At 34.7% G+C, this 25657-nt stretch overlaps 1 protein-coding gene across 3 annotated transcripts; it reads right to left on the minus strand.

Moving 5' to 3' along the window:
- Window positions 1-4911: 4911 nt before the first annotated feature.
- LOC143231431 (CUB domain-containing protein 2-like) lies at window positions 4912-23980 on the minus strand. 3 transcript variants are annotated; one of them, XM_076465970.1, is made up of 8 exons: window positions 23849-23980; window positions 15633-15730; window positions 14439-14491; window positions 13392-13460; window positions 11052-11274; window positions 8152-8324; window positions 6003-6196; window positions 4914-5207 (listed from the first exon to the last, which is right to left on the minus strand). In XM_076465970.1, the coding sequence occupies exons 3-8, from the start codon at window positions 14464-14466 to the stop codon at window positions 5004-5006; spliced, it is 891 nt and encodes a 296-aa protein (XP_076322085.1). In that variant the 5' UTR covers window positions 14467-14491; window positions 15633-15730; window positions 23849-23980; the 3' UTR covers window positions 4914-5003. The 3 variants fall into 3 exon arrangements, with proteins under 3 accessions (XP_076322087.1, XP_076322085.1, XP_076322086.1); XM_076465971.1 differs by lacking the exon at window positions 23849-23980 and adding an exon at window positions 23231-23251; XM_076465972.1 differs by lacking the exon at window positions 14439-14491 and having other exon boundaries at window positions 4912-5207.
- Window positions 23981-25657: the final 1677 nt, after the last annotated feature.

Here is a 25657-nt window from a genome sequence, read left to right on the forward strand (position 1 = left end):
CCAATGCTATGTTTGAACACACATACGCCTGATGTGAGATTGTGTTAAAACTTCACCAATGCTATGTTTGAACACATATATGCTTGATGTGAGATTGTGTTATACCTTCACCAATGCTATGTTTAAACACACATATGAGACAGTTTATTCGTTTGGTAAATTTTGTGCAAAGATATTCGAGAACTATCTGCGCTGTCCAACCATAACTTAGAAGAGATAGACCAGTGTAACCAAAAACTATATAGGTTCACGACGCCCTTGGACAAAAATAAAAATCTAATAGTTGTGTTTATTTAGTAGTTAGGTCAAAAAAACTTAATAAGCATTTATGTCGTAGCAACTTAGTATCCGTTTGACAGAACAACACACGCATATTGAAAGTAAACACTAAGTTTTTATTACATTTTTTAATTACCCCAATTACTTAATTGGAAATGTTCGTCTGTATGGCACTGCACAGCTTCTAAAACTCTGGAATCAGATTGGTCACCGCTACCTTTATTTCCTGTTCCACACTGATTTTCGCGCGTTAATTCTTTTTATTACAGCAATGTCGCGAATGGAATAAGGGTTCGCTGAGTTTTAGCACTTAGCACTTCATCTTTTACTGATATCCAAAACTCAGTTAGTTTCATGTTGCCAAATTTTGTTTTCAAAGTATTGTCACAAGACAGCTCAATAAGATTTTCTTCTTCTGCAGAGGAACATTTAGATGGAGCCTTAGCCTTGAATGGGTCATGGGTCCATTTTCTTCTTCTGCAGAGGAACATTTAGATGGAGTCTTAGCCTTGAATGGGTCATGAGTCAATGCAACTTCTCCATATCTTCTGGAAAGTAATTTTAAAACCAGTCACTGAGCTGTGTTAGGTGATCCTCAAAAACAGATTTCAGTTCGTGGGTCAAATCAACTGGCAAAGTCTTTGCCACTATCTTCATTTATTTTTCCCCCATAGTAGTAATTTTTTCTGAAGGCTGAAACCTTCTCTGCGAGTTCCAGAATGTGCGTGTTGCTTCCCTGCAGAGAGAGATTCAACACATTCAGTTTTTTGAAGTGATTACATCCGGTGTGCTAATTTTGACAAAAAAAAACAGTATTTAAGAAATTCTTAGCACACTCATGTCCTACTTCTTCAAGATAAGATAAGAGTTCCTGGGGACAGTGCATTCCCAGGAGAGAGTCATTGCGAGCTACAGTAACACAACAAAGATGTGTGCTCAGATCCCGTATCTTCACACAGTTTTTATAAAGTTCACCACTTTCAACACACTCTCCAGGACTAGGTTCAGTGTAGGACTCAGATACTTTGACGCAAGGGTTTCCTTGTGGATCATGCAGTGGGTCCACACTGCATCAAGAGCTTTGCTTCTACGAGTGCCTGCAGTCCTCCATAACAGCCGAAAAATAGAGCGACCGCCATCGGTACAGATGCCAACGCACTTAAGTCCAGTTTAAGTTGTTTTCACACATAAAAGTGTCTCAAGGATCTTAAATACGTCTTGAGCCTTTGTACCTACAGTGATACCTTTACAAAAGAAAAGGTCTTGCACAATTTTATCACCATCCACGAACCGTGTGTAACAAATCAAATGAGCATCCTTGTTTACTATCCGTGGGCTTATCTAGCTGGTGTAACAAATCAAATGAACATCCTTGTTATTATCCGTGGGCTTATCTAGCTGGTGTAACAAATCAAATGAACATCCTTGTTATTATCCGTGGGCTTATCTAGCTGGTGTAACAAATCAAATGAACATCCTTGTTTACTATCCGTAGGCTTATCTAGCTGGTGTAACAAATCAAATGAACATCCTTGTTACTATCCGTAGGTTTATCTAGCTGGTGTAACAAATCAAATGAACATCCTTGTTACTATCCGTGGGCTTATCTAGCTGGTGTAACAAATCAAATGAACATCCTTTCTACTATCCGTGGGCTTATCTAGCTGGTGTAACAAATCAAATGAACATCCTTTCTACTATCCGTGGGCTTATTTAGCTGGTGTAACAAATCAAATGAACATTCTTGTTACTATCCGTGGGCTTATCTAGCTGGTGTAACAAATCAAATGAACATTCTTGTTACTATCCGTGGGCTTATTTAGCTGGTGTAACAAATCAAATGAACATCCTTGTTATCATCCGTGAGCTTATCTAGCTGGTGTAACAAATCAAATAAACATCCTTGTTATTATCCGTGGGCTTATCTAGCTGGTGTAACAAATCAAATGAACATCCTTGTTATTATCCGTGGGCTTATCTAGCTGTAACCCGAATTCCATCACTTTCATTTTTTTCAATTAGCTGATCGTTGAGGCCTCCGGATATGTATTGGACTCTGTGACTGATAGTATTATTGAATAAAAGCATTTCTGAAAGCAGTCTTCCTGAAGATTCACCAACCACAATGTTCATCATGTATTCTGCAGCCGGTAAAATCAGTTTCTGCGATTGTGTCAGGCTTTTTACATTTAGCGACTCCATATGCCACCTTGTGGGATATTAACAAAGCATTGCTTGATATTGATGCTTGTTTCAAAAATGTACCTTTTGGTACTTTCAATTCTTGTAACTTTCTGGTAAACTAATCGCTAGCTTTACTCACCAAGTTAGGATGATTGATCTGTAAGTAGCGTTTTAGTTAACTTGGAAGCACGCACTCTGCAGCCAAAACGTTTAGACATAAAACACAAAGCGGACATTCTTCATGATTGACATCTACCGAAGTAAAACCAACATATAGATAACTATCCTCATATTACCAATACTTCCGTCTCTTCACAACTTTGCCACTGGTCTGTGGTTTGCCATCCTTTTCCTCACTACCACACTTCTTATTAATGTTCAAAAATCTGTTTTTATGTACAAGGACTAAAAATCAACAAAATAATCCATTGAACTTCGTTAGATACTTGATCACAACACCTTCAGTTATTTCAATTACTGACGGACCCGGAGAGTCGACAAGTATTTATATATACAGAATCTAATAAACGACAAAGTTCGAGAAGTTACTGGCGTAGCCGAAAGTACAAGTACACAAAAACATATCTCAAACATACAAGAACGTCATCGAAGGAAATGTAGCGCGATCTACTGTTAAAACTGTGAACTACCTGGAGCTAGCAGTTCGCACGATGTCCGATAGATGTTCGAGAAGTTACTGGCGTAGCCAAAAGTACAAGTACACAAAAACATATCTCAAACATTCAAGAACGTCATCGAAAGAAATGTAGCGCGATCTACTGTTAAAACTGTGAACTACCTCGAGCTAGTAGTTCGCACGATGTCCGATAGATGTTTATATCGATGTGTTCCTCTCGAAAATTTGAAATTTCCCGCGGCGCGAAATTTGATAACTAATGTCAGATAGACTAGAGCCATACCCCACAAACTGTGGGGCAGTTATAAAACCTCCCTACCGTTAATTAAGTAATACAGTTTGTTTTCTTGTTTGTTTATTTGTTTTCGAATTTCGCACAAAGCTACTCGAGGGCTATCTGTGTTAGCCGTTCCTAATTTAGCAATGTAAGACTAGAGGGAAGGCAGCTAGTCATCACCACCCACCGCCAACTCTTGGGCTACTCTTTTACCAACGAATAGTGGGATTGACCGTCACATTATAACGCCCCCACGGCTGAAAGGGCGAGCATGTTTGGTGTGGTGGGGATGCGAACCCGCGATCCTCATATTACGAGTCGAATTTCTTAACACGATTGGCCATGCCGGGTCATATTTTCTGGGACATGTTCTCATTCTCCGGTTAGCTACAGCTACTACGCTGTAGGTAGGAATTTTATATCAACTGGACAATATAGTGGAAAAGCTCAAGTTCTGGCTTTTGTTCGATTCATGAAAGATGGAAAAATCGTAAACGTTTACTTATTTTGCAAAGATTTAAAAAGTATAGTGAAAAACATTTTCGAGTTGGTGAATGAAAACATTTTGCTCTTCAAATTACATTGGAATAACAGTGTCAGTGTTTGCACCGATGGCTGTCCTTCAATGCAAAAAAAAGAAGGGATTCGTCACTCTGGTGCGACAACAAAATCCAAATCCATTAGAATTGTTTACTGTATGAACAATGACTCTGTGAGTCATGCAGTGAACTAAATCCAAACATTAGGATTGTTCACTGCATGATTCACAGAGGCGCTTGCCTCCAAATATTTGCTGAAGGATTTGCAGTCTGTTATGAGTCAAGTTATTCAAGTGGTGAATTTCATCAAGTCTCGGCCACTTCAATCTCGACTTTTCTCTCTTCTCTGTGAGGCGATGGATTCAGACTACAAAAAGCTACTGTATCACACTGAAGTTCGATGGCTTTCGAAAGGACAGGGGTTAAAGCGTCTTGCCCAACTAAAAACTGAAGTAAATTCTTTCTTGGAGGTTGAGGAAGCAGGTTTTGAATTTTCTTTTCATGATGAGATCTAGTAGCTGAAGGTTCAATATCCCTCCGACTTGTTTGACAAATTAAATTCTCTGAACTTAAGTCTCCAAGGACCATCTGAAAACATTATTACTGCAACGTCCAAACTGAAGGCCTCCGATGAAAAGGTGAAGCTGTGGAAGAATAAGATCTCGAAAGGAGTCCTGGATTGTTTTCCTTCTGTTAACGAATGTTCGTCAAAGAAGAAAATTGTCCCTCAAATTTTGGACACATTAAGCGACCTCCAGTCCGCACTAAAGCATTACTTCCCGTCACTTGCTGTCGACGAATATATTCGGGTGACCTATCCATTCGGAATAGACAACAAATCTTACAACTGATGACGAAGAACAGCTCATTGATTTACGAAACGACAACCAGGTATTCCTAGTTCACGTCCCGTTACCTCAAAAACTCGCATCCCACTCAAATGCCACTATTCGATAATAGAAAAGTATTCCATGAGTTGGAAATGGTTTCTGATGCCTCACCTATAGACCATCACCTTTAATTAGGTTTAGCTAAGCGTGATAAAATGTTGCTGAGTTTTGCGCGAAAATTCAAAAACAAATTTAAATTAAACAAAATCTACAAAGGAAAAATGAAAGAAACTTTGAAACATACACTTGTAGATGCTATACTTTGCTCTGAAACCTGACTTAGGATTGTCGTCATTAGCATAAAATTTCATTTTTAGAACATGACCGTTAGATGATATTACTGGCGGTCGGGACTCATCTCCATTATAAGCGTGCAAAGTAGACCCATTGTTCTCCATCACCTAGACATAAATAAAATTACACTTAACTTTACATAACTGTAAGGGTGTAAGAAACATTTTTTAAACTATAAGTTGGAGTAATGTTGCTCGACGTGAAAAATTATAACTCTAGTTACAAAAAATAAAAACTTACTCCTTTAACATTAATGGTTAATGTACCTACCTGAACCAACAGGTGACAAAGACATAAGAAGAAAAACATGTTACAACATAACTAAACCTGCTGCATTACGTTATCTCGAATGCACTATTTGAGGACCAAGTTTAGAAATCTGTGTTACACACAAGAAAGGTTAGTCATTATAATTCATAGGGAAAACAAACTGGTAATGAAAACCATACAAAACAAGAAAGGTTAGATCCTTATTCAATACGAAAGACTACAACATCTAAAATGGATTAAATGAACAGAGAGATCTAAATAAATGTTAGGTCCTTACTTATCACGAACGATTACTATTTCTAAAATGGACTAAATGACCAGCGAGATCAAAAGAAATGTTAGATCCTTGCTTAACATGAAGATTTACTGTATCTTTCATCGGCTAACCGGTCACGAAGATCTGGGTACGAAAAGAAACGTTAACTTAATATCAGTGACTACCATATCTACTGCTAAAAGTATATATATTAACCTCAGTAAATGACCAGGTACAAAGTAGGAAGTTCAACAGCACCAGCTGGATAAAATCCTTCTTTATTACAATAAAGTATTAACCTCAATAACAGCCCGGGTAGAAAGTATGAAAACCAGTTGGATCAAACCCTTCTTTAATGTTATAATAAAATACTAACCTCAATAAACGACCAGGGTGAAAGCAGAAAATCCAAGAACACCACTTGAATCAAACCTTTCTTCTCCAGATTCTTAATAATATATTCAGCACTGTAATCGCTAGGATATCTATCAGGGAAAAACGGTGTCTCAATGTATCCTGCCATTCCAGATTCATATAACATGTCACTGCCTTCATACACGTAAATATTATCTGTAACAAGAAGTAGTTTCTAAGATATTAGTTTTAAAATGCGATTTTAAATTACATAATCACGTTTATTTAAAAATAATTTTAGGTTCAATATTTACTTCTAATAAAATTAAAACATAAACCTTTGGGTTATTTCATACAAGAACAATAATTATTTTGTTTTTGTATCTTTAAAACGTTTTGGGTTCGTGACATTAAATATAATATATTGTAATAGTATGTGTTTCACATATGTGTTAATTGCGAATTAATAATAACAGCAATAAATCTTATAAACATTATTTTTATAAATAGGTATAATTTAAAACTTTGTTTCAAACCCGTACGAAGTACAATAAAATCGGTGTGACGTCACACAAGTAAGTAATTAAAATAAACCGAATTCCTATAACGAATTAAAACGTGTACAACAGAAAACATGTACTAATTCACCTGTTAATCTGACCAACAGAAAACACGTACTGATTCACCTGTTAATCTGACCAACAGAAAACGTATTAATTCATCTGTTAATCTGACCAAAAGAAAGCATGTACTGATTCATCTGTTAATCTGACAAACAGAAACCATGTACTGATTCATCTATTAATATGACCAACAGAAACCATTAATGATTCATCTGTTAATCTGACCAACAAAAAACGTATTGATTCATCTGTTAATCTGACCAACAGAAACCATTACTGATTCATCTGTTAATTTGACCAAAAGAAACCATGTACTGATTCATCTGTTAATCTGACCAACAGAAAACGTATTGATTCATCTGTTAATGTGACCAACAGAAACCATTAATGATTCATCTGTTAATCTGACCAACAGAAAACATGTACTGATTCACCTGTTAATCTGACCAACAGAAACCATTACTGATTCATCTGTTAATCTGACCAACAGAAACCATGTACTGATTCATCTGTTAATCTGACCAACAGAAACCATTAATGATTCATCTGTTAATCTGACCAACAGAAACCATGTACTGATTCATCTGTTAATCTGACCAACAGAAACCATTAATGATTCATCTGTTAATCTGACCAACAGAAAACATGTACTGATTCATCTGTTAATCTGACCTACAGAAACCATGTACTGATTAATCTGTTAATCTGATCAACAGAAAACGTATTGATTCATCTGTTATTCTGACCAACAGAAACCATTACTGATGCATCTGTTAATCTGACCAACCGAAACCATTATTAATTCATCTGTTAATCTGACCAACAGAAACCATGTACGGATTCATCTGTTAATCTGACCTACAGAAAATATGTAGTGATTCATCTGTTCATCTGATCAACAGAAAACGTATTGATTCATATGTTAATCTGATCAACAGAAAACATGTACTGATTCATTTTTTAATCTAACCAACAGAAAACATGTACTGATTCATTTGTTAATCTGACCTACAAAAAACATGTACTGATTCATCTGTTAATCTAACCAACAGAAAACAGGTTAAAAACAGATGAATCAGCTAATCTGACCTACACAGAACTTAAGCTGATTCATCTGCTAATTTGACCTCTATAAAACATGTACTTTTATCCGTTAATGTGAGCAAAACCTAATTTAAAAACGATTTCCACTCTGCAACATTCTTGATGTAAAGAAAGTAAAAATTGTGAGATGTTATTTGTAATTTACAAATAAGGTTATTCTGAGTCAATTTCTGTTTTTGATAAGCAATAATGCATAACGTATCTGGAAATGCTTTACGAAGAGTGCAAAAAGTACTGTAATACATATTCTAACCAAATTATACTCTGCTTCTTTGTTATTTCATATGCATCACTCGCTCCCAGCTTAAAGTATGATTCTATTCAACAAGGTCGTGTAAATAAACATTTAAACTAAGATTGTTAAAAGAATAACTGTATTTCGATTTCTACAGAAAGTATTCTACCGACATTTGAGTTAAAATAATAAAGTGATAAACTACCTACCAGCAGCTTTAAGTTCTAACTTGAAGGCACCGGTGTGTGACAAACTGTAAAAGAAATCTATCACTAAAAGCTTCGACAAAGACTCGAAACCCGTGGATGGATGTGTACTGATTCCACAAAACGTCTGACGAGACTGTTTATAGTAAGGTTCATGAATTCGAATGTAATCACACCTGTTTCAAAGAAAGTTTAAACACATTTGAAACAGTTGTTGATACATTATTTTATCGCTGTAATGGCAAGATGAGTTACATAAAAAAACCAGTAAAGCTGTAGATAAATCTTGCCTCAAGAGCTCTTGTTGTGGTTGATCCAAAATCCCACCCTCCTTGTCTGTTGTCTTGTTAGCCAAAATAAGTCATATTTTCCAACAATATAAAACAGTTAAAAACTAACTGAAATTTAAATTATTTGGTCTATTACGAAGCAAAACCAATAACTTGTAACATTTGTTAATTTTAGATTAATATAGCTTAACACATTCTACGTTATCCTTGACCCTAATTCTGCCTCATCAATCTTCAACATATTCTATATTATTCGTTAACCCTTATACCACATCATGGCTCTTCAATACATTCTATATCATTTGTTATCCCTAATACTCAATAATGACTGTTCAACCCACGTATTCGTTAACTTTAACACTACAGTATGCATATATGACTCTTGAAATATCTATTTTCTTACCTGAATAAAATAAGTATAATCAACGTATTTTTAAAAATACTTATCGTCCTAAAATAGAACCTCATAAATATTTGTATAATTTTATTAACCTTCATACAGGATATGTTGTCAGCATAATTCGTCTTTCCGTTTCTAAAAGTATATATTAACCATAATAAATATCTCTTTACGTATGTTTTAAAGTTGTCTTTAATCGTGTAAAATATACATTTTCAACGGTATTGTGCTGTTTAGTGACAATAATATCGTGCGTTTTTTCATAATTTTCTGTAAGCATTGTTAACCCTAAAACAGAAAAAATATTTTCAAAATATCATAGTATTTGTTAACTCTAGTACACTATTTAAGCACTTTAATATTTGTTGATCGTGATACACGCCGTTTCAACTGTATCTACAGAACTCTTTAATCCTTATATAAACGCGCTGCTTAAACAGCGTCAACTAATTTTTTATGTATACCTACATAAGTATTTTCCATTTTTTTGCACTATTCAGTATTCTTCCTGTAGCTCTCCTTATTGTAAGTTGCTAAATTATTTGATGTTTATTTTACTGTAAGGTTAATCACTAACTCTCTATTTCTTTCTACATTAAAATAAAGAACAGCGTGTTCGATTGGCGAAAATGTTTTCGTTACACGTAAAGTACCAGTTCATAGAATGATTGTTTGTTTGGAATTTCGCACAAAGCTACTCGAGAGCTATCTGTGCTAGCCGTCCCTAATTTAGCAGTGTAAGACTAGAGGGAAGGCAGCTAGTCATCCCCACCCACCGCCAACTTGGGTTACTCTTTTACCAACGAAAAGTGGGATTGACCGTCACATTATAATGCCCCCACGGCTGGGAGGGCGAGCACGTTTAGCGCGACGTGGGCGCGAACCCGCGACCCTCGGAGTACCAGTCGCGCGCCTTACGCGCTTGGCCATGCCGGGCCTTCATATAATGAGAGTAAAAAAAAAACACACATACAGAACGTTAAAAGTAATGTTTTTTACTGATGAAACCCAAGTGTGCAGGGAAAGTATTATCAATAAATTATTCAATTAGAATTCGAACTTTCCTTGCTAATCAAAACTGATCAAAGCCATCACATGTAAGATTATTTTCTTTAGCATTTATAAATTGTGATCCATGGTAAATATTCGAAATCTTACTTAAATTTCGAGCGAGAGGAACATAACGACCGCCTAGTCGTTCGTACTCAGAAAGTTCACAATGTTACAAGCAAGTACGCCTACACCGCGATCAATAGACGTCCACTACTTGTTATTTTAATAGCTTTCCTCGGTTTTATTGATGACCTGACTTTAGCGCCACATCTCATTTTAAACCATGGAAGTTTTCTTTGTGCCTTATACTGATTGTCAGGCCTAAAGTACTTCAGCTGATATTTAATAACAACCTATGACTGAGTGTGAGGAACTATTTCAAAAAAACTTATTACTTTCGTATTTTTACAGGAACATGTAAAAAACGTTTCCATTTCATTAAATACAATATAATGAAGAGCTATGTTTTATCTGTTCAGTAATAACTATTACAGATAAACAAGTCTATGATTGGCCTAAACACTGCATACATTTCAGCCATTAGAGATAGTGATTACTCCCTGGTAGCGTGACAATTAGCTTGAGGCTCATAATACTAAAATCTCAGTGATGGCTACAAAACAAGTCTCAGGATGTTTCGACCTTCTTCGGTCATCGTCAGGTTCACAAAGCGATGACGATGACCGAAGAAGGTCGAAACGTTGTTCGCTTTTCTATGTAAAAGTGTTTTCTCAGCCCAAACGAGCCGTTTTTGCATATAAATTTTCTCAACAAGTGGGTTTCTCGTCATCACTGAAGTCTCAGGATGTAGTTTTATCCTTCAAAGCAAACACACGAATAAAAGTAATAGTATTTTCTACAGTTATACGTGGATGAAAATAACATTATTAAATAACCGAGTTGTAGGCTTATATCATGTATCAACCACTGTAAAAAAGGTATACATATTACTCACCTTCATCATCCTCAGATATTTCACTTATAACTGTGCTTAACGAAACAAAGAAAATTCACACTTGTGTTCAACAATAGATGTTTGTAAGAGCCAGGAAATAAATACATCTAAGTATTCTTCAGTTTTAGAAGTTTAAGTATCAATTTTTAGTCGTTGTGAAAAGACGACGCTAGAACAAAAATACAGGTAGAGATAAATATCTCACCAGCACGAGTCATCACTGCTACATGTTGGTAAGTTCAAATAATGGAAACTAATTACGAAGTGGCAGGACGGGCATGTAATTAGTTCCACGCTACACCGTTGTGGGGCGCTTTGTTGACTATTATTTGGGTGCCCTGTCTCACTGGATAAATTACCCATTGTAATGATGTCTCTTTGTCCTGCTTCAAAATATTGTTTTTTCCCATTCATCTGTTGACAGATATCTAAACAATATGAAAGATAAATTGAATTAGCACTTGTGCATATGTATACTATTATGTGCATATATATACTATTATGTGCATATATATACTATTAAAAGCAGTACAACGTTAAAATAATTTATTTAAAAATGGGAATAGCCTAAAATCTCTAAAACATGAACATGATTTGAAGGGTTAGTTCCTGTTTTTAATAGTGTTTATTGGGCAATAGATTTAATGTTCTACTCATCTTAGTTCTACAATGTAAAATATGTTTTACATTGTTTTACATAGTTGTTATAAATGACAATAGATAGAACACTACGTAACTGTTGAAAGTAATACATGATATAACAGGTAGATCATTTCTTAACATAATACAAGTTCTGTTTTATTATATACAAATAATATCAAATACATCATAATCATAAATAACAGAGGATCACTGAGATACGTCATTATTATAACTAACAGGGGGCATCACTGAGTTACATCATTATTATAACTAACAGGGGATCACTGAGGTACATCTTTATTATAAATAACAGGGGGTATCACTGAGGTATATCATTATTATAAATAACAGGGGGTATCACTGAGGTATATCATTATTATAACTAACAGGGGGCATCACTGAGTTACATCATTATTATAACTAACAGGGGATCACTAAGGTATATTTTATTATAAATAACAGGGGGTATCACTGACGTATATCATTATTATAACTAACAGGGGATCACTGAGTTACATCATTATTATAAATAATAGAGGATCACTGAGTTACATCATTATTATAAATAATAGAGGATCACTGAGGTATATCATTATTATAAATAACAAGGGGTATCACTGAGGTATATCATTATTATAAATAACAGGGGGTATCACTGAGGTATATCATTATTATAACTAACAGGGGATCACTGAGTTACATCATTATTATAATTAATAGAGGATCACTGAGGTATATCATTATTATAAATAACAGGGGATCACTGAGTTACATCATTATTATAAATAACAGGGGGTATCACTGAGGTATATCATAATTATAAATAATAGAGGATCACTGAGGTATATTATTATTATAAATAACAGGGTGTAACACTGAGGTATATAATTATTATAACTAACAGGAGATCACTGAGTTACATCATTATTATAAATAATAGAGGAACACTGAGGTACACCTTTATTATAAATAACAGGGGGTATCACTGAGGTATATCATTATTATAACTAACAGGGGATCACTGAGTTACATCATTATTATAAATAATAAAGGATCACTGAGGTATATCATTATTATAAATAACAGGGGGTATCACTGAGGTATATCATTATTATAAATAACAGGGGGTATCACTGAGGTATATCATTATTATAAATAATAAAGGATCACTGAGGTATATCATTATTATAAATAACAGGGGGTATCACTGAGGTATATCATTATTATAAATAATAGAGGATCACTGACATATATCATTATATATAATAGGGGCTCACTGACATACGCTATTATTATAAATAAAAGAGAATCACTGAGTTACATTATAAACAAATGCCCAATGATCTATAATATTATTAATAGGAAAAGGCGGAAGTTCTCAGAAGCATGACAATATAATGGAGATTTATTAAGCTGTGGCACTGTTAGAAACAAACTAGGCTCTCTGATTTACGTTATATTTAAACTAACAAATACGTAATGATAAATATATATATATATACTATTAAAAGGAGTACAACGTTAAAATAATTTATTTAAAAATGGGAATAGCTCTAAAATCTCTAAAACATGTACATGATTTGTAGGGCTAGTTCCTGTGATTATATATTATATATAAATATACAGGGTGTTCAGTTTTGTCTGTTAATTATTATATAAGTGCACAGTGAATTTCCGAACACCCTGTATACATCAAAAAATATTTCCAGTATTCTAATCATTTTAGAACTGACGGTAGTTGGCACAGATATATTATAAATAAAAATTGGACGTTCACTTCAAAGAATATATTAATTCATCAGACTTTATATTCTTACTCAGGACATTAATTTCAAGTTTTAGATTTAAAGTCCGATGATGCTCGTTAACATCTAATAGCCTTCCACGATAAAAAAAAACTCACTTTTTTCTGGTATTAACTTGCTGGGTACGAATAGTTGAATAAGCATCAAAGAATTCATAACCACAAAACCTGGATAAACAGAGATAGAGTGATGTTAAGGTTACAAACTGTTTCGCATAAAATATGTTTTAAAATGCTATTTTATCCACTTAATATGATAATGGAGTTAATGAAACATGACATTTTTATCACTGTCTTTCATTTGTAAAGTAATCAATCTATTTGTAAGGCTTGTTTGTTTGTTTTTTTTAATTCACGCAAAGCTATTCGAGGGCTATCTGCGCTAGCCGTCCCTAATTTAGCAGTGTAAGACTAGAGGGAAGGCAGCTAGTCATCACCATCCACCGCCAACTCTTGGGCTACTCTTTTACCAACGAATAGTGGGATTGACTGTAACATTATAACGTCCCACGGCTGAAAAGGCGAGCATATTTGCCTTAACCCACCTGGCCATCCATGCCGGGCCCCTTGTAAGGCCTATCACTGAAGCACTGGTGAGTAGTCCATACTAGGGGTCACTGTTTATTACAAATTAAAAATGGTCAAGCCAGTATGTTTTTGTTTTATTTTTTTAACTTCATTGAAACGTAATCCATTTATTATAAAAATAGAACTTAATTTTAACAAAAAGGCTTAAAATCACATTTAACTACAGTTGTTTTTGCACGTCTCCCGCATGGTTCATTGCATGTTTCAAATCACAGTGATGTAAAAATAGCTGTTCATAACTCCTGCCCAGTCTTTGTGTTAAAAAGTTATTTTCATGTTTCGAGGACCAGTGACTTCAGATAAACAAAGAGTAAGTCTTTATATACTAATTTCACACAATTTTTGTGTGAGATGTGTAGTTAAGTGATTAATAGCCATGTGATAAAACCTGAGTATGGTATGGTTCTTTTTTTACCTTAATTAATTTGTTAGTGTTAACAATCTATTTTTTCATACGCTATATTAGGCATTTAACTCAACAAAATATAGATTTGAGTTAAAATAACTGATCTGAACTAACTACAAAAGTTACACATTTTAAAGTCTGAAGTAACACACCTCGTAGCTTCGCACCCAGACAGAACATTTTTGTTACTGTACGTCAGTCCTACCTGAGGAAAGAAAAAAACATATAATTAATTCTAAAAACATAAATTATTCCTGATAGAGTTTTGGGTGTTGCGTAGCTTCAAGTCAGGTCCGTTCAAACAATAAACATCTCTTTCTTTTCGGCGTTATTTATATTATTAACAGGTGTTAATGTAGACATATATTGTGCTAAAGAACCTTCACAACAAAATTATATTTAGTTAAGTTTCAAAGACTTCTTCAGGAACACCCTTAACACCAAGTGACGGTGTGGCGAACAGTTTCACTACTTCTAGCAGATCGCCCATAGCAACAGGCAGCTGTTTTACCTGGTTACTCGTAGCAAGCTGTACAGCAGCTGTAGGCTTCACCTTGATATCGCTGTTTTCCACAAAACTTTGTACAATAACAATATTATTTTGCATTATTTTCTGGCTACTTAACAGCACTTTGCACAAATCCGTTTCATTTTGCACCTCTTGGCTGCTATAACAGCACTTTGCACATCATCAAATTTTATTTCACCTTTTGTGGCTACTTTAACAGCACTTTTACATTATCAGATTCTGCACTATTTCACGACTACTTTAACAGCACTTTTACATTATCAGATTCTGCACTATTTCACGACTACTTTTACAGCACTTTGTACATTATTAGATTCTGCACTATTTCACTACTACTTTTACAGCACTTTGTTCATTATCAGATTCTGCACTATTTCACGACTACTTTAACAGCACTTTGTACATTATCAGATTCTGCACTATTTCACTACTACTTTTACAGCACTTTGTACATTATCAGATTCTGCACTATTTCACGACTACTTTAACAGCACTTTGTACATTATCAGATTCTGCACTATTTCACGACTACTTTAACAGCACTTTGTACATTATCAGATTCTGCACTATTTCACGACTACTTTAACAGCACTTTGTACATTATCAGATTCTGCACTATTTCACGACTACTTTAACAGCACTTTGTATATTATCAGATTCTGCACTATTTCACGACTACTTTAACAGCACTTTGTACATTAACATTCTTATTTTACCTCTCACATGATGTTATTTTAAAAGCACTTGTTATCACACGTCCACACTGTCTTATGCTTATGTTTATCTTATTCATAAACTTCTTGTCATTCATTATTACCTTCTTTTCAATTAAATGTTCTCGACCCCAAACTTAGGTTTCTAGTTTCGATCCTTCCAATCCTCTGTCACATTATTCTGTTCCTTCTGATTATACAACTGCAAAGATAAAAGATAAAAATGTTATATTTTTCGCAAAGATTTTCAGTATCAGGTTTTCAAAAGAATTAGTTTTGGGTTCAGTGAAGTACAAATATCGTACTGAGAAAAACAGCTTGATTTGTTAAGAAAAAACACTCGTAGAATAACAATATTTTTTTTATAAAAACGAGTTCTAAAAACTGTAGTAGGATGGATTAAAAATCCAACTTTCCCTAATATAAAATCTACCGACTGTTTTGGAAAAACTACAACATAGGAACGTTTTTGGTGTCTAGCTACTATGCTTTTAGTCTAGTTTCTCAGTAAGACAACAAAAAATCTTACGGATTAACACAAAAGTCTGAGGGCTGATTCCCTAATGTGGCTTTGCTCTAAAACAAACAAACAAACCTCTAGTCTATCAGTTCTAAACTAAGAACGTCTAGCGCAGTTAACCCCTGTGTAATTTTGAGCGGATATCCGAAGCAAACTATATCTTAACATCAAAACTAAATACTCCATGCTGATGACACGTTAATTGAGTCTTACTGTTTCGGTCTAGTAAAGGAATCATTTATACAAAAAAGTATTATTTTTAGTGTTGAAATAATTTAAGAGAAGCCCCCAGTGGCACAGCGGCATGCCTACCGTCTTATATTGCTAAAATCCGGGTTTCGATACCCATGGTGGGCAGAGCACGAATAGCCCCTTGTGTAACTTTGTGCTTAACAACAAATAACAACAAATTTAAGAAGAATTGTTTATGGTATAACACAGTACTGTTCCTCAACACACAGATGAAAAACTCAGATGGACTGCAATGGTTAGAATTTGATTCCTGTTTACAAAAACGAAAACTGTCTGACAGAATATTTATTAATCATTTCTCTGGTATGTCAGTGTATGTATAACCACAACTATCTGGCTATAATTCTATTCCAGAACAGTTTTTGGTTTGTTTGTTATCTGCGCTAGTCGTCCCTAATTTAGCAGTATAAGACTAGATGGAAAGCAACTAGTCACCACCATCCACCTCCAGATAAACACAAGCGTATTATTTATACAGATTGAATATATTATGCCAAGTTACTATGAATTTACCGATAATCATCAATAACAGTGAAAGCATACTAACTATCTAGATCAGAACTTACAAACAATGTGTATAATGTTCTGTAACGAAAAAACTAAGAATAGGTAATGTTATAAGACACTTCACAAAATTCAAGCGTAAGTTTAAACTAGTCCTTAGGCTTTATACTAAGCTGACAAAACAAAGCAACATTTATAATTATAAAACAAATAATATTACTAATATAAACATGTAGGTACATCAAACATTGCAGGTCCGGCATGGCCAAGTGTGATAAGGCGTTTGACTCGTAATTCGAGGATCGCGGGTTCGAATTCGGTCGCATCAAACATGCTCGCCCTTTCAATCGTGGGGACTTTATAATGTGACGGTCAATCCCAGTATTCGTTGGTAAAGAGTAGCCCAAGAGTTGGCGGTGGATGGTGATGACTAGCTGCCTTCCCTCTAGTCTTACACTGATAAATTAGGGACGGCTAGCGCAGACAGTCCTCGAATAGCTTTGCGCTAAATTCATAAAACAAGCAAACATTGCAACTATTAATATTAACAAAACTAATTTACGAACAATGAAATATATTTTTCTTTGTTTGTTTTTTAATTTCGCGCAAAGCTACTCGAGGGCTATATGCGCTGGCCGTCCGTAATTTAGCAGTGTAAGACAAGAGGGAAGGCAGCTAGTCATCACACCCTACGCCATCTCTTGAACTACTCTTTTACCAACGAATAGTGGGATTGACCGTCATTATAACGCCCTCACGGCTGAAAGTGCGAGCATTTTTGTGCGATCAGAGTTCGAACCCGCGACGCTCAGATTACCACTCGAACACCTTAACCCACCTGGCCATGCCGAACATATATATTTCTTCTTACAAGGCACATAAAAGCTAGTTGAAAAGCTGGGATAACATTGGAGGGTTAAATGTATTTCTGTTAGTTTAAAATATAAACATTAATCATCTAGTACCAAAAACATAGTGTCTTGTATGATGATATAACTGGTGCGTTTTTAAAATTACCTTTTATTAATTAGTATATTTCCTTTCATAGTACAAATATTTTCTGTAGACAGAAAAAATGTATATATTTTCATGCATTAAGCTGTACTTTCAAGAAATCGTGATTAAATACTAGTTGTTAACAGAAAATCAACATAAACACCACAATTAAAATTTCAGTACTTAACACCCTTTAGGCCTAACAGTATTAATATAACTTATATTTTATTAAAACTTCAGTACTTAACACCCATTAGGCCTAACAGTATTAATATAAATTATATTTTATTAAAACTTCAGTACTTAACACCCATTAGGCCTAACAGTATTGATATAACTTATATTTTATTAAAACTTCAGTTCTTAACACCCATTAGGCCTAACAGTATTAATATAACTTATATTTTATTAAAACTTCAGTACTTAATACCCATTAGGCCTAACAGTATTGATATAACTTATATTGTATCGAGTTCGAAAGGCCTATAATTTATATGGCATTGATTTATTTCTTTTCATCAGCGACATACTTAAACATTTATTTATACCACAGCACATTATAACATATTGAAGGAACTTAATAAATTTTGATACTTTTTCTAAAGGAAAATTATTTAATAAATATAAAAACCAGTTCATTAAAGAAATTGAATCAACCAACGTTTGTCATAGTTTTTTAAATATGTATTAAACGATGCGTTGCTGAGAGTTTTATTAACAGTAGTAATAGTAAGTAATTTCCATTTTTATTACTTATTCGGTTTCATTACATGGTTGGTTTCGTTGTTTTTTTAACCTCTGAAGTATTTTAGTTTAATTTGATATAAACAAACCTCCGCGGTATTCACTCATTCGGTCACCCTACTGCGCAATGATCATGCGCAAATAGAAATTTCCATGGAAACCCAACGTTTAGGTGTGTATTTAAGCAATCACTGAACATCAGACAACTGTTTTTATGTACAAATGTCATGCAACCTGGCATGGTTGTGTGCATATAATTATTTTAACTCACACTCTGTTCCGTTATTGTGAACATTATTTTCTCAACAAAGTCAGTTAGTATTACGATAAGTAACATGATAGTGAATATAACTTAAAATGTTGAAATATCTAACACACAATTATGTACATGAAAGTATTGATTCGATATAGTTATCCCATACCCTAGAAGCCTAGACAATTAGAATATTTTGTCATGGAATTTTAATAAAGCCCAAAAAATTGAAAAAAAAAGTATTCCTGTGGGCTCTTCTAACATTTGCAAAATACTTAATAATATCTAGTTTAGTTATATTTTACTCATTGAAATGTAATTTAATGTATAACATGACAATAATATTAGGAATTCGCCATGTTTTCTCCAAGCTGACTCTAATTCACGATGTTTTCTCTAAGCTGACTCTATACACTTGCTCTACTGACAGAGTTTGTTCGCTGGAGAGACATATATACCTGTCAATCAATTTCTCAGCAGCATACGTTTGTTTGGTCTTTAATCTCAGTTCAGCTTTGAACTGGTTTATTATTACTTGCTTTTCTAATTGTTACCAGAAGTTGACGGTGAAAATACTTAAAAATTCCAAACACATGTTAAACATTATATAGAAAACAGCTACTTTCTTCATGTTTGTTGTAACGGATTTACTATTACATATTTATTTTAAGAGCTATGTTTGTTTCAGTTTAATAGATGTTTAGAAATGCATGTAACTTACATTGTTAAATGTGTCCTGCAAAAGTCCCGCTTACTCTGTAAATTTGTAGAAGATTCTCGAGAGTAAGAATCACAATGTACTACGTGTGTGTGTGTGAAATAGTAGTAACTGACAATATAATTGTCAACTGAAATTTTGAGAACCTCGTCTAATGATTATAAAAGGTAGCCATCGCAACACGCGGAGAGACAGTTCAATATTGCTGGGTTGTTACAGTTAGATACTATAAATCTCGGAAGCTATAACTGTGATAAACACTTACTAATAGGAAAACTACAGACATTTGACTAGAACGTTTATAGATTTCGAACATTACAAACTGTTTAACTTCATAGAATTAACTTCGGACGCTAACACTTCTCCTAGGACATTAAACATCTTACTTGGTGAAAAGTAAACCACGTAAGACCAACCAAATACAGAGCTACTTAGCTTCCCATCAAGTGAATCGTATCTGTGTATCAACACAGAATTAATTCGTTCATTGTAAACTGTAAATATAATATTCAGTTTCAAACCAGATAGAAGACTTAGTATTGTTGTAAGTTTGTAACCCTTTTGTATATAAATCATTATTTGTAATAACGGTTATTATAAATCGTATTATTGTATGTACATTAAAATATATTTATGTTAAATAATAATTGTGTGTATCAATCTTTTTAGCAAATATCATAAATTTGATACATATAACAAGTTAATTAGCTTCTAAATTTAAATTTCAGGCTAACTTAAATCATAATAATCTTAATTAATAGGAGACTCGTTCGCGACAAATCATAATACGTAATATTGCTTTTAAATTCAGTGTCAGTGAAAACCACCACTGGCCTTTAATAAAGCACATGAGCATGTCCCTCTGTTGGCAGTACGTACAGTTTGGTTTGTTTTGAATTTCGCGCAAAGCTACACAAGGGCTATTTGCGCTAGCCGTCCCTAATTTAGCAGTGTAAGACTAGAGGGAAGCCAGCTAGTCACCACCACCCACCGTCAACTCTTGAACTAATCTTTTACCAACGAATAGTAAGATTCACCGTCACATTATAACGCCTCCACGGCTGAGAGGGCGAACATGTTTGGTGCAACCGGGATTCGAACCCGCGACCCTCGGATTACGAGTCGAGTGCCTTAACCACCTGGCCATGCCGGGTAATTCTTACGTACGGTATGATGTTCAATACTAATTACGGATTTATGCAATATATTTTATACAACGTCTTAACATATGATTGATTTGTTTGTACTTAAATACAGAGTGCTCTGCCCGCTATGGCCGTCAAACCTGATTTTAGCGTCGTAAGACCTGCAGACTTTTCGCTGAGCTACCTACGAGGCCACTGGCACATAAATATAAGCACCTTCGAAACTAGTGCTATTTTCCGAAATACCCACAATACCTGTGCGCCTATGATAGGCAAGACTCTACTAAACGAGAACCGGGTAGTAATAAGCCTATTTGTTCTTCGGTTGCATTGCAAATTGAAACCATCACAGTGAAGTATATAACAAGACTCCTCACTTCATTATGTGAACTTACTCTATTTATTCCTTCATCTACTTTTCATCTCTTGTTTCACCACTTCCTATACCCTCAATACCCTCTCGTTGTCATCATAAGCATGGCGAGATTTCAAAAGCGCCCTTCATCATCTCTTGATATCTGTCTCCAGCCTTGATATCATCTTTGGACATCCTGAAAGGTCTTCAAGTGAAAATAATATTCTTTCTCTTCGTAGCTTTCTCCACCTTGACATTATCCGGACATTTTGTGTACGCTGTATTTTCTGTATTCTAGTGGATAATTAAGTCAACTCATTCAGAGGATAAAAAGGAAAACCTCCTTAACCTCCGGAACGATAGATCAACATACGAGGTACACATTTACCTCAGAAATATCGATATAATTACATTCACTTACGTGATGAAAACTAGTGATTAACTTGACTATATAATAATGTCAATTTATCATTTGAGTTTCTTCGTATATGACTGTATAAAAATTTGAGAGGTTTTTAATGTGTATGTGCAATACATGCTTGTTTGACCATTACGAAATCGGCTCTAGTTTAAATGCTTTTCTTGTATTTATATCCACCACGTGTTAACCGTCTGTTTTCAGTGCTCGTCCCTTCGCTTTACAAATCCTCTGTTCTTCATTCATTGATAATTGTTTCTATAACTTTACTTACTACAGAATAGAGGTTCCCAAACTTCTTCACTGTAGTGGTGGACTACCTCCCTTTGAAAACAACGTTTACCGTGTGTAACTGGTTTATCATATACGTATTTCCATCCTAATTGTAAGAAAAAAACAATGAAAATATACTTAAATACGGGATTTTTTTTTTTAAACGTACGTCTTACTTTAATTTGAAGGATGACAGTGATTTGCTTAAATGATTTCTGCGTTAGTGTCTGACAGTTTCGAACGAAGAACCGGTTCCAGATGTATCTTATTTCTATACTTTGATTTTATAAGCGTCAATAGCCCCTCGCTAGTACAGCGGTATGTCTCCGGATTTACAACGCTAAAATCAGGGGTTCGATTCCCCTCGGTGGGCCGAGCAGATAGTCGTTTGTGGCTTTGCTATACGAAAAACACACACACGCACATAAGCGTCAATGCGACTGTAAGTCAACTGTCTTATTTCTTGCGATCTGCAGGTAACGGTGCTAGGCGCCCAACGAATTTACATAATAAATTTATGTTAAATACAAATATTAATTTGGTATTTATGTATATATCAGTTTTATAATGTTTGAACCTTTTCTTCTAATCATTATTCTTTTAGTAATCGGTAATTTCATAAATTTGATGTATTTTACTGCGGAACCACTAGGGGGATACGGGACTACAGTTTAGGAAGCTCTACCGCACAAGAATATTTGTTTTTTTGTTTTTTTTTAATTTCACGCAAAGCTACACGAGGTCCACCTCGCTAGCCGTCCCTAATTTAGCAGTGTAAGACTAGAGGGAAGGTAGCTAGTCATCACCACCCAATGCCAACTCTTGGGCTACTCTTTTACCAACGAATAGTGCGATTAACCGTCACATAGTAACACCCCCACGGCTGAAAGGAAGAGCATGTTTGGTGGGACAGAAATTCGAACCAGTGACCCTCTGATTAAGGGGTTGAGCGCCTTAACAACCTGGCCAGGCCGGGCCCAGTACAAGAATAGTGCAGTTCATGTACAGTTGTAGATGACAAAAACGAAGCAGTACAATTCTCAACTGTTGAAGTGAAGAATGTAGTTCACAGGTTAGCAGATTATAGAATATTTAATACGGTTATATTTACAACAATAACGAAGTTCGTGACAGTAGTTGTAGATGCCAAACTTAATGTAGTTCAAGCCTCCAGTTAGATGTGACAACAATGACGTAGTTTGTTCGTAGCTACAGATACCAACAATGATACAGTGCATCCTTAGTTATAATAAAAATAATGACGCAATTCGTTCATAGTTATAGATAACAACAATGATATAGTTTGTTTGTAGTTACCTATGACAACAACGACGTAGTTCGTTCATGGTTGTATACAACAAGTATGAATCATTTGTGCATATTTCCAGGTGACAAAACTACGGTAAGGTATATCTCACAACAACGAAATTATTTTAAGTAAGTACATCTATGTATCAATCAGAAACTAAACATACGCAGTCTCTTACAAACACAAATATATAAAAAATAATAGAAAAAAATTACCTTGTTACTGAGACATCTCCTCTGACGTCATTATATTTAAAAAAGGCTTTTACCTGTATGGATAGGTCAAATGCTAATTATGTTTTTAGGAAATCAATATTTACTTCGATTCACAGTTATCAATACTTTTACATTATATAAAGACAAACTTTATTGATGGTGGTAGGAATTCAAAGGGTGATATATAAAATAAAAAAGGGTTTCCCTTGCAAGTCTTGCAGGAAAAGTTAGCTACCATCGGCTGTTAATCAAATACTGTAACACCTCTGTCGTCTGCTTAGATAGTTCTTACGGCATTTATCTAGGCAAGTGTGCAGCATTTAAACATTTAAACACCTAAATAAATGCACAATTATTAACAAGCAACCTTTTAATATGAACCCTCCCACAGATCTGAAAATCAAAATCCTTGTTTTGTTAAGCATTCACAACAACAGCTACTTGATTTGTTTACAGTTTTATATAACCACATCCGAAATATTGAAGCTTGGCTAAACTTTTGTTGAAATATCAGGTCATTCCATAGAAATCTTATTTTGAGTTGAATTTTGTTTATTTGTTTCCCTGATTAAGTACTTGAACTTCTGAAAAAACAATAGATATTTTTATATGGCTTACCTGTACAATGACATCACAAAGGAGCAACCGTTACCTTAACTCAACCAGGTGGAGAACCATCTGTGTAGCTTCTACCATTCGTTCACTATATTCACTAACGCTTGTGTAACGGTTTGCCCTGTCGTGCACCTGGTACAATGACGTAGTAGATGACGCGTTCATTACGTACCCCCTCACACTGTTGTAGTGAGGTTCACTAGATGGCGCTCACAACGCAAAAACGCAGTAGAAGGTGACTATTTCAGTACTTAATATATATTTTGTTTCTGTATATTCTTTTACATTCCATTTGTGTCATTACAATACTTTACTATTTCACAGAATTCTATGTTATTAACGTACCAACACAAATATATGTATTAACACTTTCAGTCCAGAAATATTTCGCACTTATTTCAAACTGATGAGGAGCTTATAACACTAAACACAAGATTGGGATAATTATTTTTAATACTCGTTGTGATAGTACATTAAGATTAACAACTACAAACAAGCGTCGATTTTTGTAATTGTTACTCTTAGTTACGAGGTTTGGTGTACAGAACACAGACAGATTGGTCATTACGCAGCTTTGTGTATAACCACAAATAAACTTCCAAAACCAAGAAAAGTAAAGTATGATACAAGAAAGGCAATAGTTAGGCCAATATTTAAGATTTGTTGCCTGAGACGATAGAAGGGAGAGAGAGGTGGGACAGAAGATGACGTCATAATTCTCCAAAACGACACCATATGGTGACTTGGACGAACTCTCGAATAAAACTTTTGAAACTAAGTTAACAAAACGAAGATCGTTTCTAACGTCTTAAAATCAGAATTTTTGTATATCATTATCACAAACACTAATTATAAGAGAATTGAATATGGTTGTATTTACCTAACCCTAAACATTAAAAAGCGACTATCATAACCTGAAGTCTCCCTGTTGGTACAGCAATAAATCTACAGATTTACAACACTAAAATCAGGAGTTCGATTTCCCTCGGCGTACTCAGCAGATAGCCGGATGTGGCTTTGCTATAATAAAACACACATAACCTTATATTCTCTATGTTATAAAAGCTGAATAAGTTTCAGAACAATGCTAAAACAGAGCAGAAGAAAAAAAATGTATTCCATCAAACCCGTGGTGATGCTTAGAATAGGAATGTCGTGTGTTATTAAATGAAACAATTCTTAATAAAGTATAACCAATGAATAAATAACTTTATTTAACGTAAATTAATAGTTTACATTTGAACTTAAAGTCATTGTTTCTTACGTTAGTTTTTGCTAGGATTTATCCTTCTTTCATTATCTTTCTTAGGCTCGGTATAGCCAGGTGGTTAAGGCACTCGACTCATAATCTGAAGGTCGCGGGTTCGAATCCCTCTCACACCAAACATGCTCGCCCCTTCAGCCGTAGGGGCATTATAATGTGACGGTCAATCATTCTATTCATTTGGAAAAGAGTAGGCCACCTCGTCTTATATTAATCCAGAACAGTCCCTGCTAAATTAGGGACAGCTAGCATAGATAGTCCTTGTGTATTGTCCTTGCGCGAAGCTCAAGCCAAACCTTACATACCTAGCAAGTTGTATGTAACCGTTAAATGCTTTCTTTATCCCTGTGGAAAACTACCACAGTACACCAGCCAGGAAAGCTAAAGTTAGTAGCTTGTTTAAATGCCTCATTTACTCAAAAGAGTAAGACCATACTGAAACAAAGCGTTAATCGGTAAACACGTAACGAAATTTAGTCATTTGTGTTCAAGCATGAGCGTTGTCAACATCTCCCACTGACACCTCCTGTGTTACATTGGGTAAAAAC

The sequence above is a fragment of the Tachypleus tridentatus genome, chromosome 11, assembly GCF_004210375.1.
Source record: "Tachypleus tridentatus isolate NWPU-2018 chromosome 11, ASM421037v1, whole genome shotgun sequence".
In the NCBI taxonomy this organism is placed as follows: Eukaryota; Metazoa; Arthropoda; class Merostomata; order Xiphosura; family Limulidae; genus Tachypleus; species Tachypleus tridentatus.

What these genes read in the sequence shown, in the direction of transcription:
- LOC143231431 (XM_076465970.1), bottom strand. Translation starts at nt 14,466, where the DNA reads ATGTTCTGTCTGGGTGCGAAGCTACGAG. An exon ending in TCTGGGTGCGAAGCTACGAG is followed by an intron (nt 13,461 to 14,438) that starts GTGTGTTACTTC and finishes CTGTTTATCCAG; the next exon opens with GTTTTGTGGTTATGAATTCT. An exon ending in CACCCTGGTCGTTTATTGAG is followed by an intron (nt 5,208 to 6,002) that starts GTTAGTATTTTA and finishes ATTTATGTCTAG; the next exon opens with GTGATGGAGAACAATGGGTC.